We start from the raw sequence: 16,815 nt of genomic DNA, 5'->3' as shown, positions 1-16,815 counted from the left end.
CCATCCCCATGCTGCAGAGGATGATGGGACATCAGAGGGAACCACAGTGATGGAGTCCACCTCAAAGGGGGTGATTTCACTGATGAGGTAATACAATGACAGCAGCGCAGAGCTAAAGTTACAAGATACAAAGCCTGTGATTCAGCAGTGTACGATCCACACACACAAACAATGGAATCTAATTGTGGAATACCTTTAGTACTCTAATCTAAAGTTTTACTCAAAAACATGAAAGCTTTCTACCTGATTACATTCATTAATCGTCATAACTAAATCCACTCCAGCTTCAGGGAAAACATCAAAAACAAATGTCACTCTGCAGAAAAAACGAAATCAAAAACCACTCCACCTGCCTTTGAGGCGTCTTTGGCCGTAGCTGCTCCGTTTTCCCTTTTCCAATCATCTTCCTCCTCACCCTGCGCCTTAATCCGGGAACCAACCAGCCACTCGGGAACAGCGCTCCGACACTTCCAGCGTCTCCCTTTCCCATTTTCACGAGTGTTTCTTAACTGACAGCTAGAGCATGAGCCAAACCGGCGGACTGATGCCATAAGATAAGGACAGAAGCAGAGAAGGCAGGAATGGGAATGTCATGTTTCCCCAGGGTGGGACAATGGAAATGAACACCCAAGTCAGCCCACAGTTAGGCCGAGGCCAAGACGCTGTATACGACTGACTGTGTGTGCACGCCTGTGTCCAACCACGCTGCAAAATATGCCATGTTAGACATCGCACAGTCATACTATTGTGCGAGTGACAAGGCAAGACATACAGGAGGTCACTGGAAGTTTAGACACACACACACACACACACACACACACACACACACACACACAATAATATAACCACTCACAATGCAAGTTTCATGGTTTACTCTCCACTGAACTAAAAAACAGAGGATTTCAAAGTCATATGAAAAGCAAATTAGGCTCGTTATAAGACATACAGCCACATTAGAACAGCTTTTCATTCAGCTCTCATTAGGCACAACCAAAGGGAATATACATTTTTCCCACAGCAACCAGAATCCGATTGGTTCGCTAGGCCTGTGTGACTGAGGCCTTATTTTTAATGTCTTAGCTCTTGCTTTAATGTTCACCCTGTACTGTGGTGCCCAGACTGCTAAAGTTAAAGCAGACACAACTAAAGGACATAATCTTCGTTGTCACTAACTCATTTCTGTTGAACTACAATGGATTTTTTTCCCCCCAGGTATTCTTCACAGGACCTTTTTTAGCTTTGTTAGCCTCGGGCTGTTTCACTCGGGCACATGGAAGCTAGTACTGTAGTAAACCTCACATTAGGTGAATCATCAACAAGCTGAAAACCTGAATTTGCATCTTAGAGAGCTTCAAGGCCACATGGTCTGCAGATGTATGTGACTCAGACAGAAAACCACAGAGAAGACTAACTGATATGAGACATAGCTCATATGGTTATCTTAAAGCGTCTGACCCATTTTCTGAGTGGTATAAGAACCGGGTCAAACTGGAATCTGGACATTTATGTCGAGACAAAAAGCACGTTTCAGTATGTCGAAATCTGCCCGTGCACACACAAAAAAGCTGAAATAGCAACTCTGTTAGAAAGTGCTGTTTCAGAAGAGGCTTTCCTTACATAAGCAAACTGCTCTGTAATTACACTGGGTGGATCCACACCAACCGAGAGAGGAGCGAGTTAGAAAGAGACAGTAAAGAGGAGAGCAAGTGGGAACAAAGAGAAAGAAAAGACAGCCACCGTTCACAAGTTTGAACTTTAATGGTGAAAAAGAAACAGACAGCCACCCTCCTTAAAAGGAAAAGTTGAAGATTTTCAAAGCATATTGCAACCGTCACCAACCGAGGGCAAAGACATCTGAACCGTTTTTCCCACAGATGTTTTTTCCCCACTGTGAGAACCCAGATGGAGCCTCATTTCTTTGCTGTGACACTACATGTCAGTGAGGTTTATGTATTTATTTATTTTTATTGCTCAAAAGCATCTTTTGAAAAGCTTCATTATTCACATGCTATCTAGTCCGTGGATGTTAACCTAGAATTAGTTACTGCAGTCCAAGCAAAGTATGGACTGTGTGTGCTGAGCTTATTTAATCCATTTTAAAACGAGAAAGATTGGCCAGTGACCAAATTTACAGGGTTTTTTTTCTCTCTTCATCTTTTTACCAAATTTAATCAACGTCATGTTGGCAGTTTTTTGTGTAACAACGCCAACAAAAAGACAACTAATCACTAATCCAAGAGAAGACCAAATACAAAAGGAAATGGTATTTTGGACAGTTATCTACAGTCTTGCTGAGAAGGAGAAAAGAGTATTCTTTCCTGTGTCTCTCCTTTAGTCTGTGTTTTGTCCCCTATAGACTTTTCTCTCCTTTCCCTGGAGGTTTCTTCCTGTTAAAAGGGAGTTTTTCTTTTCCACTCTCAAAAAGTCCTTCTTCACAGGGGGTCGTTTGAATACTGTAGGTCTTTACCTTACAGTATAAAGTGTCTGCTGTTGTGATTTAGTGCCATATAAATACAACTGAATTGGAAATACAGGCTCAATTAGAAGCTACAGTAAACAGCACAGCTCTGTAACAAAAAGGCGACCAAATCAGCCTCAAAGCTTACTTTTAAAGCTCCAAGTTTAACAAATTCAATTCCAGTTTTTTCATATTAATGGCCACTTTGTTAGGTACACATTGCTAGTCCTGAGTTTTTCCCCTTTTGCCTTCAGAGCTGCATTAATTTAGCACAGCATGGATTCAACGAGGTGTTGGAATCATCCTGCAGATATTTCGGTTCGTACTGACGGGACAGCATCACACAGTTGCTGCAGATTTGTCAGCAGCGATGTGCATCTCCCACGAACATCCCAAAGGTGCTGTATTGGATTGATTTCTGTTGCCTGTGGAAGCCATTGTCATGTTCAAGAAATCCTATTGAGATGATGTGACCTTTGTGACACAGTGAGTTATCCTGCTGGAAGCAACCATTAGAAGATTGGTACACTGTGGTCATAAAGCTATGAACATGGCCAGCAACAATACCCAGGATGGATTCATGTTTTCTTGTTGTTTGCACCCCATCCTGGCTTGCATCAAAAGTTCAAGCTGCTGGTTGTGTAATAGTGAGGAGGATATTTTTAGACTCCTTATTATTAAATGAGCATAGTTTAAGCTCCTCAGCATACCTGAGTATTGTTGTTGGCCTTGTTTATTCCTTTATGACCAGAAAAAAAATCAAGACTCGTAATACCAGACAACATTTTTTTAATCTTCTGTTGTCCAATTTTGGTGAGCCTTTGTGAACTGTAGCCTTAATTTCCCGTTCTTAGCTGACAGACGTGATCATCTGCTGCTGTAGCCCTTCTGCTTTGAGGTTGTGCAACAAGCCTATTTAGAGATGGTCTTCTGCAATACCAAACTTATAACAAGTGGTTATTGTTGACATCCTATCAGCTCAAAACAGTCTGGACATTCTCCTCTGACATCAATAAGGCATTTTCACCCAGGAAACTGCCACTCACTGGATATTTTCTCTTTTTTGGACCAGTCTCTGTAAACCCCAAAGATGGCTGTGCGGAAAAACCCCAGTAGATCAGCAGTTTCTGAAATAACCAAGCCTTCCCATTTTGCACCAGCAACCATGCCTCATTCTGATGCCCAGTTTGAACCTCAGCAGGTCAAACGGCACTAGGCTAGATTGTTCATTGCTTTTGAGTGTTTTTATTAAGCTGACCAGCTGCTGGCTCTATACTAATGCTATCATGCAAATGTGAAAGTAGTATCACGCCTAAATGTTTTCTACCCAAAGTATTACTGCAAAGAGATAATGTAATCTATATTGTTTTATATAGATGAACAAACTATACCCAGTGAGCTACTCTTGGTTATTGATTAAAATTACTGGTTAGATATTGGGGACATGTTCTCTGCGGTCTTGAGGCTTTAAGAAGGATCAAGCCCAACATTCCTTTTAATTACTGGTTATACTTGTGACACTTGATCTACCTACCAAGTAAAAACTACACAATAGACATGCCAGTATATTTCATTTATTAAATCAAAGCACACTTGCGTCAGTATCGTGGTTCCATAATTATCTTTTTAGGCTTAACCTCTAAGGATTTGTTTTCCAACTCCACCCACATAAAGTTAGAAGCTTCCCATGTGTCACTGATGCCACAGATATCAGTAGACAACCTTTTGATCTTTTGATTCATCCCACCGCTTCCCTCTCATCTCCAGAGTCTTTGGGTCATTTGGGCAGGACAAGCCATATCTGCACCCTTTCATCTCTCCGATACTTTTTTACCTCTCTCTCAGCAGCCAGCACTTTTTGGACCTCGCTAAACCTCTGCTGACCTTTGCATATCAAAAAACAAACCCCCTCGCACCCACACAATATCCCCTGTGTGGATATGGAGCTGACCTTTCCCTTTACTTTTAAGTGTGGTTTCAAAGAAAGCTGCACATTGGATAAGCTCCTTCTTCTCCATTGATCACAGTGTAAATGATTTTGATTGCACATTTTGTAGTTGATAAAAAAAACACTTCATTATACACTCACCTGTTCAACTGCTTTTAAGAACAAATATTTAATCAGGCAATCAAGTAGCAACATCCAAGCATGCAGACACACTCAAAGAGACCTGCTAGAGTAACTTAAGAGACTTTAAATGTGGCATGGTTGTTGGTATGAGTATTTAAGAAACTGTTAATCTACATTTCCCTCAGAGTCATCTCTGGAGTTCACAGAGAAAGGAGAAAATATCCTGTGAGCAGCAGTTCTCTGAGTTAAATAGCTTGTTAATGCTGGAAGTCAGACGAAAATGACCAGACTACTTCGAGCTAATAGGAAATAAACAGTAAGTCAAACAACCACCAGTGATGCAGAAGAGCATCTTTGAATGCACAACACATCAAACCTAGAAACAGTTGGGCTACAGCGGCAGAAGACCACACCAGCTGCCACTCCTCTCACTTGTGACTATGCTTGATAACTAACAGTAGACAACAGCAGCAGGAGGCTTGGGTTACTCCAGTTTATCTGTGATTCAGTGCTGACTGAAAACATCTCTGATTTGTGATAACATGCAGGCACCCGTCCTTTATTTGTGAGTTCATAATAATATTCCAGGTGTAAAAAGACAAAAAAAATGTGTTGTTTTTGTTTTTTTGGCTGTCTGAAGTAAAACCTATAAGTGGGAATAGCCCAAGAAAAAGATCCGTCAGAGGGAGAGTATTAGATTCCATGTGGGTGGCCTGATATAACAAAGTCGGTCATAAATCTGGAGTTATAAACACTGTGCTTTTAGACCTAATCCATGGAGAGCGGAGCACAAACCAATCTCTATGCCTCTTTCCTTCTCTCTTACTATATATCCTCGTTCGCTTCTCCCATTACCTCAAAAACCCACTTCCTCTATAAACTTGGCTGGCCTCATCAATAGGAGAAGAATGAACATCAGAGTTAAGAAATGTATTTCACGCCACAGTGAATCGCGGAACAAGGTCTGTCCACAGTGTGCAAGAAGTACACAGAAGCATGAACGATTTGGAGTTGGCATCCTTTTGAGTCCAGACTGTAATTTGTCTGATTACACGCACCAAACAGCATTTAATTACTGGCCAAAACTGACTTTGGGGCTTTAAATTGCTTAACGCATAATGACGAGTACCTACAACCCAAATGATCCTGCAGAAGCCTTCTAATAGCCGGCCCACATGACCAGTGTGCAGCTCTTTTGGGAAAGTTAAAGACGGTTACGTAACATGAAGCAAAGGGAAGATGGGCCACATTCCTGCTGCCTGTTAAAGTGAAAACTACTGCAGCTGTAGGAGAAACACACACACAGACACACACACACATCCAGGAGGACTTACAACGCATTTCTTGGAGGCAAAGACAATATTTATGCCTCATCTGACCTATAAAGTGCTACTCTATACCAGAGAAATATGAATTTTACCCACACTGGGTAAGCTGTGGTTACTTTTTCCAAACATTTAATGAAGGACTTTACCAATGCATGATCAAACATGTTCAGTTTCAGCCATAAAATTTATATCTGTCAACATAATATTATAATGTTGGTCAAGATTCTCTCATAGCACTGCCTTACATGAAAATCTGGACATCTGCATAAATATCAATAAGATTTGTCCCCAGGCAGTTTCAGTGTGAGGATCCAAACGTTTGTCAAACATGTAAACTTTAGAGTTTAAAGGTTTCCGCTTTAGTGAAGAAAAAAAAAAAAGATAATGGTTATATTAAGATTTTACATTTTACTCACCTCTGGTTCAACAATAAACCAGCCTTTTCCTACCATCTGCTCCCATTACCTCTCATTCCTTCACTCCCCCCGCCTCCCTTCCTTCCCTCCATTTCCCTCCTCTCCCTGTTCTATTTTGATCCTGTAACTTTTTTTAAAACCAGAAAGTTTCCTTCCAACTCTCTCCTTTTTTTGCTCCCTGCCTTCCTCTCTCCGTCTCTCTCTACCTGACACTTGGCTCGCCTGCCTGCCGTGCACCAAGACAAAACGTTATGACCTCACTTCGGTGCAATGTTCCAGAGAGACACGGAGAGACAGAGCAGCGAAGGATGAAATAACAGGAGGTAGAAATATAGAAGAATTGGCATTAAAAAAAGATAAGTGGAGATGGGATGAGGGTATAAAGTAGAAATGCAGCCTGGAGAAAAGAAAACAGCTATGATTGGCAACATCTGGATGTGGACGGGAGAAGAAATGGGGACTGGAATGATGCAAAGGGGCATGGGAGGAGGAGGAGAGGAAAAACAACAGAAATTAATGGGAGATTTTGATGTCAGGAAACTGCACCATAGCTGAAATAAGCCATGTCTCCAGAAAAGGAAAGAAAAACGCTCCTTCTTCCTCCCGTTCTTCATCCCTCCCTCGCTTTAGGAACTTGCCTGCGATCCATTTTAAATTGGCACTGTTGTTATTACATTCAGTCCAAATCTCTCTCACACACAGAGCACCAGTGCTGCAGGACCCTAAACACAGTCACCTGGCAAAAGTCTATGCTCTGAAGATTTGGAGCAAAAAAAGAGGCACTGACATAGTCCAGACGAACAACATGCATGGGCTCACACATACACAGGAGTATGACTAAAGAGGATAAAGAGAAAAACAGTTTTATACGCATGCGGGCGACACACAAATAAGAGCGCACCGGACACAATAACATGCACATAGCCAGTACTGCTGGAAGTCATCAAACCCTTCAGTTACTGCAACAACTTCCCTTTTCCCTAAACCCATTTCCTGCCCGATGAGGGTCACTCGCCAGCCACTGCTGCTGTCGCTAAGGACAATCGATTGCAAACAAATGAAGAGCAAACGTAACTGATGCAAATATTATTATCAGTGAAACCAAAAACAGCCCTGTGGACTGGATGCTGAAGCCGTGGAGCCGCACGCAAAGCTACATAATTGTTTGTTTTGAGCAAATAAAAACAACAAGGCTCAGATTCCTGAAAAACAGACACAGCGACAAATCTCAAGTAACCACAACAGTCGCTATGATAAGCAGCTGATGATGTAAGAAAACTGAAGTCTCGGACGTTAGGCCTGCACCTTCCTGTCCTTCCAGGCCTCAGACTGCATGAGGTGTGCTCTAAGCAAGAGCAGCCATGTATGGCAATCAGTGACACACGCACACACACACACACACACACACACACACACACACACACAGCTACCTTTAAATTGTCTACTCAAATTGAGTAGAAAAGCTCCATATAAGTACCATTTTTCTTTAAAGCTTTCCTATGTTCCCTTCAGTTTCTCTTGACAGTTAGTAACCTTTATATTCCAATGATACAACAAGACAGACGGTCTCTCCCGGTGTTTAGACAGAAATAAGCAAATGTAACATTACATCAAACATCCACACGCATAAACCCAGTCTGTGTTTGGGAGAACTGTTTATTACATCCCCCCTCTATGATTCTGGCACGGAGACAATCGAAACTGGATGAAACAAATAAATGAAAACAGACTCGGCGGGCTTCAGTCCATTCCTTAATGCCTTTTGTCTGCAATCCGTTTAATCAAACTAATAACATCCTCTGATGTTTGTTTAAACACAGCTCAGCCTATAATGGCTTCTGTATTGTAAGGTCTGCGTCCAAACATGCTCCGAAACTAGCTGTACGGGTCCCGAATGAAAGCGCTTCATAAAAGCAGAGATACACACAGGCACTGGGTGCAGCTGCACAACTGTGAGAGCAATCCATAGAAAATAAATGTTCAATATTCTACCAAACGTTTCTCACGCTACATCTGTGCTACCTCGAGTAACAGGGAAACAGTGAACCTCCAATTTTGAAACATAAAAACTGAAAGTGTGTGTCTGTGTGTAATACTGTGTGGTGTTCTTGGCTTCTTTTTTGCAGCTAACAATGGCACATTTATATAATTGTTCAGGGAAGTAGGTGAGCATTTGAGGTTAGATTATCCAAACTCAAAAGATGTCAGGTAAAAAAAAAAATCCATGAATGAAAGGTAACTCACCACTTTAGGCTTGGCTCTCTGTGGCGTGGGCGCGGATGGAGCGTCCTCCTTCTTCTGTGGTCCGGCTTCTGCCACCCCAGTGGGGCTGGTCTCGCTGGGTCCCTCTGAAGCTGACACTGCGCAGTGTGCTGAAAGCCCTCCTGGGCCCTCGGGGTCCCTTTCAGAAGTGCTCAGATCAAGGATGTATTTCTGCGTCACATCCTCCAGCGAAGGGGCCTCATCTCCTGAAGGCCTGCTTCCGGGCGGGGGTTCTGTAGCGGATCGGACGGCAAAGTCTACCTCCTTGAGGGGCTGGAGTTGTGGAGGTGGGGAGATGGGGATGAAGGTGGTGGGCTCGCTGGTGTGGCGGGCATGCTTGGGTATGGTTTTGGGTTTGGACTGCAGTGGCAGTGGGGAAAGAGGAGATGCGAGCTTGGTTTGGTCGCTGCGGTCCTCGTGCACCTCTGAGCCCAGCTCCGCCGGCTCAAATGGATCCTCAGGAGGGGAGAACGTCAACCTGTTTGGACGTTTTCTGGTGGGCCGACGATTCATTCTGGGAGACAGAGCTCCGGCTAGTTTAAGGTCAAAGTTAAACTTCTGGACCTCGTCCTCTTCACCTTGGTCTATGACATCACCATCTTCATCATCGTGGTATTCGGAGGGAGGGGTGCTTTCCGACAGGGAGCGAGCCTTTGTGACTTTATTACTGTCATTCGGCTGCTGATGCAGATGCGCATGTTTAGGTTTAACTTCGGGTTCCCACAGTTCCTCTCTCTGCTCGCTCAGGATTGGCTCGCTGCTGGAAGGTGGAATCTGGCCCAGGTGCTCCAGCTCACTGATTGGCTGAGTGCTGCCAGTCTGACCTCTGCACTGAGGGTCATTTTGAGAAATAAAAGGGGCATCACTACGGCGACTGGGGTCACTGAATGACTTCTTCTTGGGGGCTTTGCCATTGCTGTGCTCATCTGCCATCAGTCTGTCCATCGCACCTGGCTCAGCCACAATGTTCCTGATCACCCCACTGTAATCCCGAATGGCGTCATCACGGAGCCCGCCATCACTGCAAACTGACAGGTCACTGGCCACGCTGCCTTTATATTCTGACAGCGTGCCCACAGAAGAAGCTTCTGGAGCACCTCCCCCTCCACCTTTGACAGACAAGGATCCTAACAGGTTGCTGTCCACAGAAGAAAAGTTGTTGTTCCCCTCTTCTGCCACAGAGCAGCGCCGCTGAGGCATGGGGTCACTGAGAGAGCGGTAGACTGTAGACTCGCCATTTCCCACAGCTGATCCTGTTGTTGACTCTGCATTGCTGCCATTACTGGAATCAGAGCCCGCGTTACCAGAGGGGGAGAATTTGCGCCTTCGACGGACAGCGTTCGGGGTTGCGGGGGTTTCAGATCCTCCCCCTCCTCCCGCAGTGGCTGCTGACCCCCCGGCACTGTTACCGTGGATCCCCTCACTGACGTTGGCAATACCAGCAGCAGTGTTCTGCTCTGTGACAAGGCTGTCGTTCTCAGCCACACGGGCAGGAAGAGCCACAGTGCGAGGCGCGCTCACCTCATTCAGACGATTTGCACAGCTCAAACTGTTCTCTGTGATCTTTTCTCCCTCCTGCTTAAACCCGTCCCCCTCATGGAGCGCAGACTGCTTCCATACAGTGACCGGCTGCTCTAGCACATCCCATGCTATTCTTGACCCCAAATCGACCCCTTCTGAGCCCAAGTATGACCTATCCGAGGGGTCGCCGGGTCCCGTCTCAGGCTCCGTCACAATCCCTTCATCTGTTAAACTCGACTCAGGGCCCGAAAGTTCATCCACAGAGCGGTCGTAGAACACGCTTTCATCCGAATCACCCTTCAGCGTGACTCTCTCCAGCTCTCCACTCTGTCTCTTTGACTTCTCCCAGTACTCTGTGCCCCTGCTGTTTAGCTTCTCCATCTGCATACTTTGTTTATCTCTCTCACCCCTCTCCCTCACCTTGTTCTCACTCTCCCTCTTATGTTTATCCTTGTCTTTTGTGTTCTCAAACCTAGCCCCTTGATCTCTCCTTGCCTCATCCTTTATGCCCTCCCCAGCCTTCTCCATCTCCTCGATTGTTTTCTTAAACTTCAAACATTCAGCCCTAGAAATACTGTCACTTCCTCTTACAGCGACACAATCCTCGTCATCATCTTCCCTCGTGCTCATCTGGCAGATATCTCTAATGACCTGTCTGGCTTCCTGCACATACATGTCATGCACTGGCATCGCTTCATCATCATCAAAATCACCATCAAATCCATAATCCCTCATTCTGCGCCCTCTCCCAACCCTAAAATCTCCACCATCACTTTCTACTTCCCTGTCTGACACCACCACCCTCCCTCCACTGCTCTCTCCATCCGAATCAAGCCGCTGCTCAGAGGAGCTCCTCTTTGTGGGGCCGCTTGTCAAGTAACACCTGGTGGCAGGAGCAGGTTTGTCTGAATAAGTAAAGGATTTCGCACGCCGCAAAGTGGCTGTCAGGTCTTTGAGAGACGGGCGACGCCCTGAAGATAGCAGGGTCCCGCCGTGAGCCCCTGAACCAATCCTATACACTGATGATGACCCCTCCCCAACCCCTGATCTATCCCCTCCACTTGATTTATGCACCCTCAGACCCGGCAGGTCAGATTTGAGAAAGCTTAAGAGCGTCATAGTTTCTGAGGTGATATCAGGGTTGGATGTGGATATCTGGTGTTTCTCATTATCACTGACCCTACCTCCTGCTGTGACTTTCCTTAATCCCACGTTCTCACCACCTCTCTTCCCTGAAGATAACCCACTTTCTCTGGCAAGTGCACTAGGCAACGGTGTTACAGCTGGCACAATCTTGGGGCGCACACGCACAGGGGCACGGGAGAAGTTGTCCCCATGGCCGAAGCTCGGGGAGCGGTACATGGTAAAATTCCCATGGTAAGTTTTACTCAACACGGAAGACGCCGCCGCTCTACTAGTGCTACCTTCTGCTCCCCTCGTATTAAACAACACATTAGCTGCACGGTTGGCACAGCCAGCCAAGTCCTCCTCTTTCAGTGTCTCGGTGCTTGAGTACCGGCTGCTGCAACGTGACTCGCCGGGGCTGGACAGAAATGGGGGTATGCTGACCTTTGACACTCGCGACACACCCGGGAGCGTCACTGAGGTCACAGGTGAGGTGATGCGCTCCCACTGCTGCACCCTGGCTCTGTGACTGCTGGGTTCTCGTGCCGAGTGGCTCCGGGTTACCGCCCCGCCAAATTCCCCTCCAGTGTTTTGCTGGTGCTGCCTCTCTAGGTGCTCCATCATCACGGCCGCATCACTGTCACTGTCTTCTGATTCGCCATCATGATCGTCGTAGTCATCACGGCCTGTTATTAGAGCAGCCCCGCTGACTTTCTTCTTCTTCCTCAGCGAGCGCCGGCGGACTGCCTCTCGGCAGTGGGGGCCTAAGGAACCAGGACTGTCCTCCTCGCTGCCTGAAGACCTGCCAATGGCCTTTGTGCCCCACCAGCCATTTTTACTGTGGGATAAATAGCTGCCTGCTCGCTCTGTCTCACCCCTCTCTCCTGCCCGGTAGGAGACAGACAGAGAGGGCTTATAAGAAGCACTCCAACTGCCTCCTCTTTTTCTCCTGGTCTGCTCCTCCTCTTCGTCTCCAGAGCTAAACCTCCAGCGGGAGCTGAGGGGAGAAGCAACTTTCGCTGGGTGTGTTAACTCAGTGGAGGGAGCTACAGTGGAGGAGGAGGAGAAGGAGGAGGCGGTAATGGCTTTATCTGGAGCTGGAGCAGATGAGAGAGAGGAGGCGGAGGGGGCTGGAGCTCTAGAGGAGCTATGTAAGGAATGTAAACTATCCCTGGGCAGCCCGACCCCCTGTCTATCCCTTCTCTCCCTCGCTGTCGGCTGGTGAAGAGAGGAGGAGCAGGAGGTGGTGTCCGAGCTCTCCGATCGACTCCGAGACGAAGCGGGACAGGGTTGAAGGTCAGGGTTAGGGTCAGATGTCAAACCTGTCGATCTGGGGGCCTGAGCCGCCGCCTCAGCGCTGGGACTATGAGACCTGTATGGAGATGATTTAACCCCGTGGTAGCGACCACAACTGCTACCAGAAGTGTTTCTGCCAGACACTCTGTTACTCTGACTGCGCGCCTCTACGTCTGCCTCCTCATCATTTGAGTGCCGAGAGCGGTCGGCTTTGGAGTAAAAGCACAAACCATACGTTAAAGTCTCTTTAGCAGCACCGCTCTCTCTGCTCTGTACTCCAGCTAGGCACTTGTCATGAAAGGGCAGGTCACAACCTTCATTAGCTGAGCTGCAGGGACACAGTCTGTGTCTCTCAGAGCTGCAGGTGAGCTCCTGCAGGTGGCCTCGGCCAACTGCCTTTAAATCCTCACAAGCTTCAACAGTCTTGCCCTGCTGCAAAGGCTTGCTTTGCCTCTCATCAAACAGCTGCCTAATTTTAGTAACACTGGGCCACTTGTCAGAGTGCAGGGGGTGAAAGTCAGTGTAGTGTGTGGCGTGATAACTTCTGTGGGCTTTGCAGGGTGGAGGAACCCCTCTACTGCTAACATCCTCCTCTTCATCTGGAGTCAAAGTCTTTGTGAGCTCAGAAGGAGGTGCATTAATCTGGGAATAGTCTCTCTTACCCGACTTGCCGCCGCTGTCGCTTGATAAACTTCTAAAAATCCGCTTGTCGCTTTTCCTGTCCGAGTCTGAGCCTGACACAGAGTCGGTGCCCGAGTGAAACTTAAGCGCCTCTGCTGTTGCGCTGTCACTGTCCTGGAAATATCCACCACCGACACCGCCGCTGTCCTCGTGAAAAGTTTTCCCAGGTGGAACCCTGTCACTCCTGGAGCCTCGGGCCCGGGGAAAAGCGCTGCTCCCCCGCGTGTCCGCTGCACAGTCTCCCGGCGAGGCTGTGTGCGTCCTGGCGGAGCCGCTGCTGTTACTCCTCCTGCTGTTGCTGAACTTCTCAGTCAGCTCGCGGATGGATGGAGAAATGAAGGAGAGAAGAGAGGGAGAGCCTCTCTTTGGCTCTGCGGTTAGGAGGCTGGCGGTGGTGGCAGAGATTTTGGAAACTTTTCTTGACACACTGACATTACGCGTCGTCGTCGTCAAGGGCTGCTCTGCTTTGCTGGGCTCCGGGGGAAGGGCGACGCCAACTGCCTCCAAATCCCCTGATTTGTGTGGCTGCTCTTCCCTCCTGTTGGCGACCCAGGGCCCCAGCTTTCTGAAAGAGACGCTGCGATACACAGCCGCATTCTTCTCCTCGCTTTCTGCCATTGTTCATGTCTTTTGTTACGGCTCTCACACACGCATTGGAAACTCCACGGGTAGCTGTTACACATCCAAGCACCTTTTCTTAGTTGTGGTCCATCTGCAGTTTAACCTAACAGCAAGAAAAAGGGGGGAAATGAGTGCTGGCAAAGCTTCATATTGCTCTGTAACGAGGTTAGTTAAGTGATAAATAAAGTGTTCAGTGAGTAAAGTAGCTGAGTGTTGCCCTCTTATCAAAAACTTACATGTTGTCGACTCCCGAAACCGTATCCGTGCCAAGTGGGAAAGCGATACAAGTTTTTTTTCTTCTTCTTCTTTGGCCCCAAATCTTCACAAACACAACTTCTCCATTGTTTTCCTCTCACTGTTTCTAAACGTGTGCCCATCGCCAGGCACGGGCCCTGCGCATCATTCCCTAATAATTCCCAAACTGTTTATGGACTCCCTGTTTTGGCATGATTTGCTTTTCCGTGACTTATGTTGTTTTTTGCATGTAAATGCCTGAGATAGAGGCAGAGAGGGGGGTGGCTGGGCGGGACCAGGGGTATAGGGGCAGTCATAGCCCCCCTCGGGGATTGAGAGGAAAAGCTTTTTTTTCCCCCTTTTTGATAGGAGAGGGGATATACTGTGGACTAACAAGATGTAATTATAGCTCTTTCCCTTGCGAAAAAAACCCCAACACACACACACACACACACACACACACAATTCTAAGTGTTTTAGACACTCCAAAATATTTATTATTCAATACCTACAATTTGGACTTGCAACATCTTTATGAAACCTAAAGGATGTCAATGAAAACATAGGTGCTGATTTCCGAGATGCATTCAAGGTGTTACGTTTAAAAATCAGCCTTCAGGGGTAAAAAAAAAATTCACAAAGGAAGCCAAAGAGTTTGAGTTACTGCACAGCTCCAGCAAACTTTGGTGTGATGGTGTTTGTGAATTACTGTGTCAGCATTCAGGGGCAGCTGGTGGTGTTGGTGTGGTGGTGGCAGGGAGGATAAAAGTTTTCACTCGTGCACAATAACCCCTCTGTGGTGCTTCCCATGTGGCTGTCTGGTTAACAGGTCCTTTTGTTCCAACGGGGGGATTCTGTTTCACAGGCTGTGAGAAAAGTACACGCTGGCTGCAGCGCCCCCTAAAGGCTCACTCGTAACACGTCAGGTCAAAGGTGGAGGTTGATGGAAGAACCCAAACGAGCCCGGTGAGGTCAGCCCATCTATCTGTGATGGCATGATGCATTTAAATTGAGGTCATTTAAATTTAAATGACCTTGCAGGGTCCGAATGTGATTTGGATTGAAAGGATTTTTGGAGTTTGTTTGATTGTTTTTGTGTTTGTTAATGTTTTTTTTTTTTTTAAATCCCAGCAAGAAACATTTTCAGGAAATCCCCATCTGCCTTAGTAATTCACTCCTAACCAACCAATTATTTTCTTTAAACACAAACAAATAGGAAGAAGCAGTACTGATACAGGAATTGAAACATTTCTTAATAATTCAGACAAATTCTCTATTAGCTCAAAATCTTTAAGAAAGTTTGTTTGCTTTTTGTTTTTGTTTTTTTAAAGGTTCTCCAAACTTTTGCAAACTTGTTAGTTTTTTAAAAAAAAAATTAATTGTATTTCAAAATACACAATATTCTTTTCTGGTGGAGCACCAGTGTGTGTTGAGTTTTTGTTCTGTAAGTTTGTTTGTTTGTTTTTTCACCAAAACCACAGCATTTACATTTTTATTCTAGCTTGTAAAAGTATGAGGTTCACTAATATTTATTTTTATGTCCTTTTGGATACAAACAGCATTGATCTGGTTCAGATACTCTTCTCACATTTCTTCACACATTTTTTCCATCTCTCTACACTGCTGAACACCGAATCAGAGTTCCTTTAACTTGGAAACTGAAGAGGAAACTGCAGCGGGTGGTGAGGGCAGCAGATCGGGCAATTGGCACTTCACTAACCCCCCCTCAGAGACATCTATACTGGCAGACTTCAGCAGAAAGCCAGCATCATCATCAAACACCCCTTGCACCCTGGACACTCACTCTAGGTGCAGTGACTCCCAAGCTAGGCGAGTGGCTCCAGCAGAGCCCGGGAACAACATCGGAGATCTCTGTCCAGAAGAGCGCAGTCCTGGGAACAGCTAAGATACTGCGCAGGACCCTCAAGCTCCCAGGCCTCTGGTAGAGGACCCGAGCTTGAAGGATTAACCGCCCACAGGGGCGAGTGGGGAATTTATTTATTTCTTTTTATATGTAAGCATGTATGTGGAAATATGTGTGTATGTACGTACGCATGCATAGATGCATGTATATATACATATATGTATGGGTGTATCTGTATGTATGCAGGTGTATGAATAATTTGTACATATCTTTCTTGTGTAAATGTAAATCTGTCTGTGTTATTATGTAAATACTTACTTACGCTATTGTGTATTTCACACGGAGAGATGCCAAACTGCCTTTCATTGTTCTTGTAACAGTGACAATAAAGAGCTATTCTATTCTAATCTATTCTATACGGCTAATACTGGGCCAGATCCCCTTTTTGTCTTCAAAACTCTTTGTGCTAACCATTAGCGGCTAATGGACTGCAATCTGGTGACTGCGGAGACCGTTCAAGTACAGTGAACTCACTGTTGTGTTCAAGAAAACAGAGATGATTTTCACCTAGAGACCTGCTGCTCACTGGATATTTCCCTTTTTTCAGTTCATCTCCTATAAACCCCAAAGATGTTTGTGCAGGAAAAATCCCAGCAGATCTTTAGTTCCTGAAATACACTTAAATCACCTTTTTTGCCCCATTCTGATGCTTCGTTTGAACTTCAACAATCTACATATGTAAATACACTGCGTTGCTGTATTGTGATCGGCTGATAACGCACTGGTGTTACCTAAAGGTTGAACAGTAGCGTGTAAGCAGATCACAAACTCTTAGATGATGTCTTTTCAGTCATTTGTCACATTATTTAAACAGCTGTCATCATATAATCATATGGATTCAGAAGCTACTGGCTGCTTTTTTATATTCACACCTAAGG

The 16,815-nt window shown here is 45.9% G+C and overlaps 1 protein-coding gene across 1 annotated transcript in view; it reads right to left on the bottom strand.

The window, feature by feature from the left end:
- Nucleotides 1-14,245, bottom strand: part of arhgef17 (Rho guanine nucleotide exchange factor (GEF) 17) — a 67,558-nt gene extending 53,313 nt beyond the window's left edge. The window contains exons 1-2 of the mRNA XM_085245730.1: nucleotides 14,016-14,245; nucleotides 8,518-13,882 (exon numbers count right to left, since the gene is read on the bottom strand). Coding sequence (XP_085101856.1) covers nucleotides 8,518-13,776 — 5,259 coding nt within the window. The 5' untranslated portion in view covers nucleotides 13,777-13,882; nucleotides 14,016-14,245. The remainder of the gene's footprint in view (nucleotides 1-8,517; nucleotides 13,883-14,015) is intronic.
- Nucleotides 14,246-16,815: the final 2,570 nt, after the last annotated feature.

Source organism: Mchenga conophoros, linkage group LG14, assembly GCF_057382185.1.
Source record: "Mchenga conophoros isolate Kocher_MC1m ecotype Shallow Benthic linkage group LG14, M_conophoros_male_GT1.1, whole genome shotgun sequence".
NCBI lineage: Eukaryota > Metazoa > Chordata > Actinopteri > Cichliformes > Cichlidae > Mchenga > Mchenga conophoros.
This window is presented reverse-complemented; position numbering and strand designations above follow the sequence as displayed.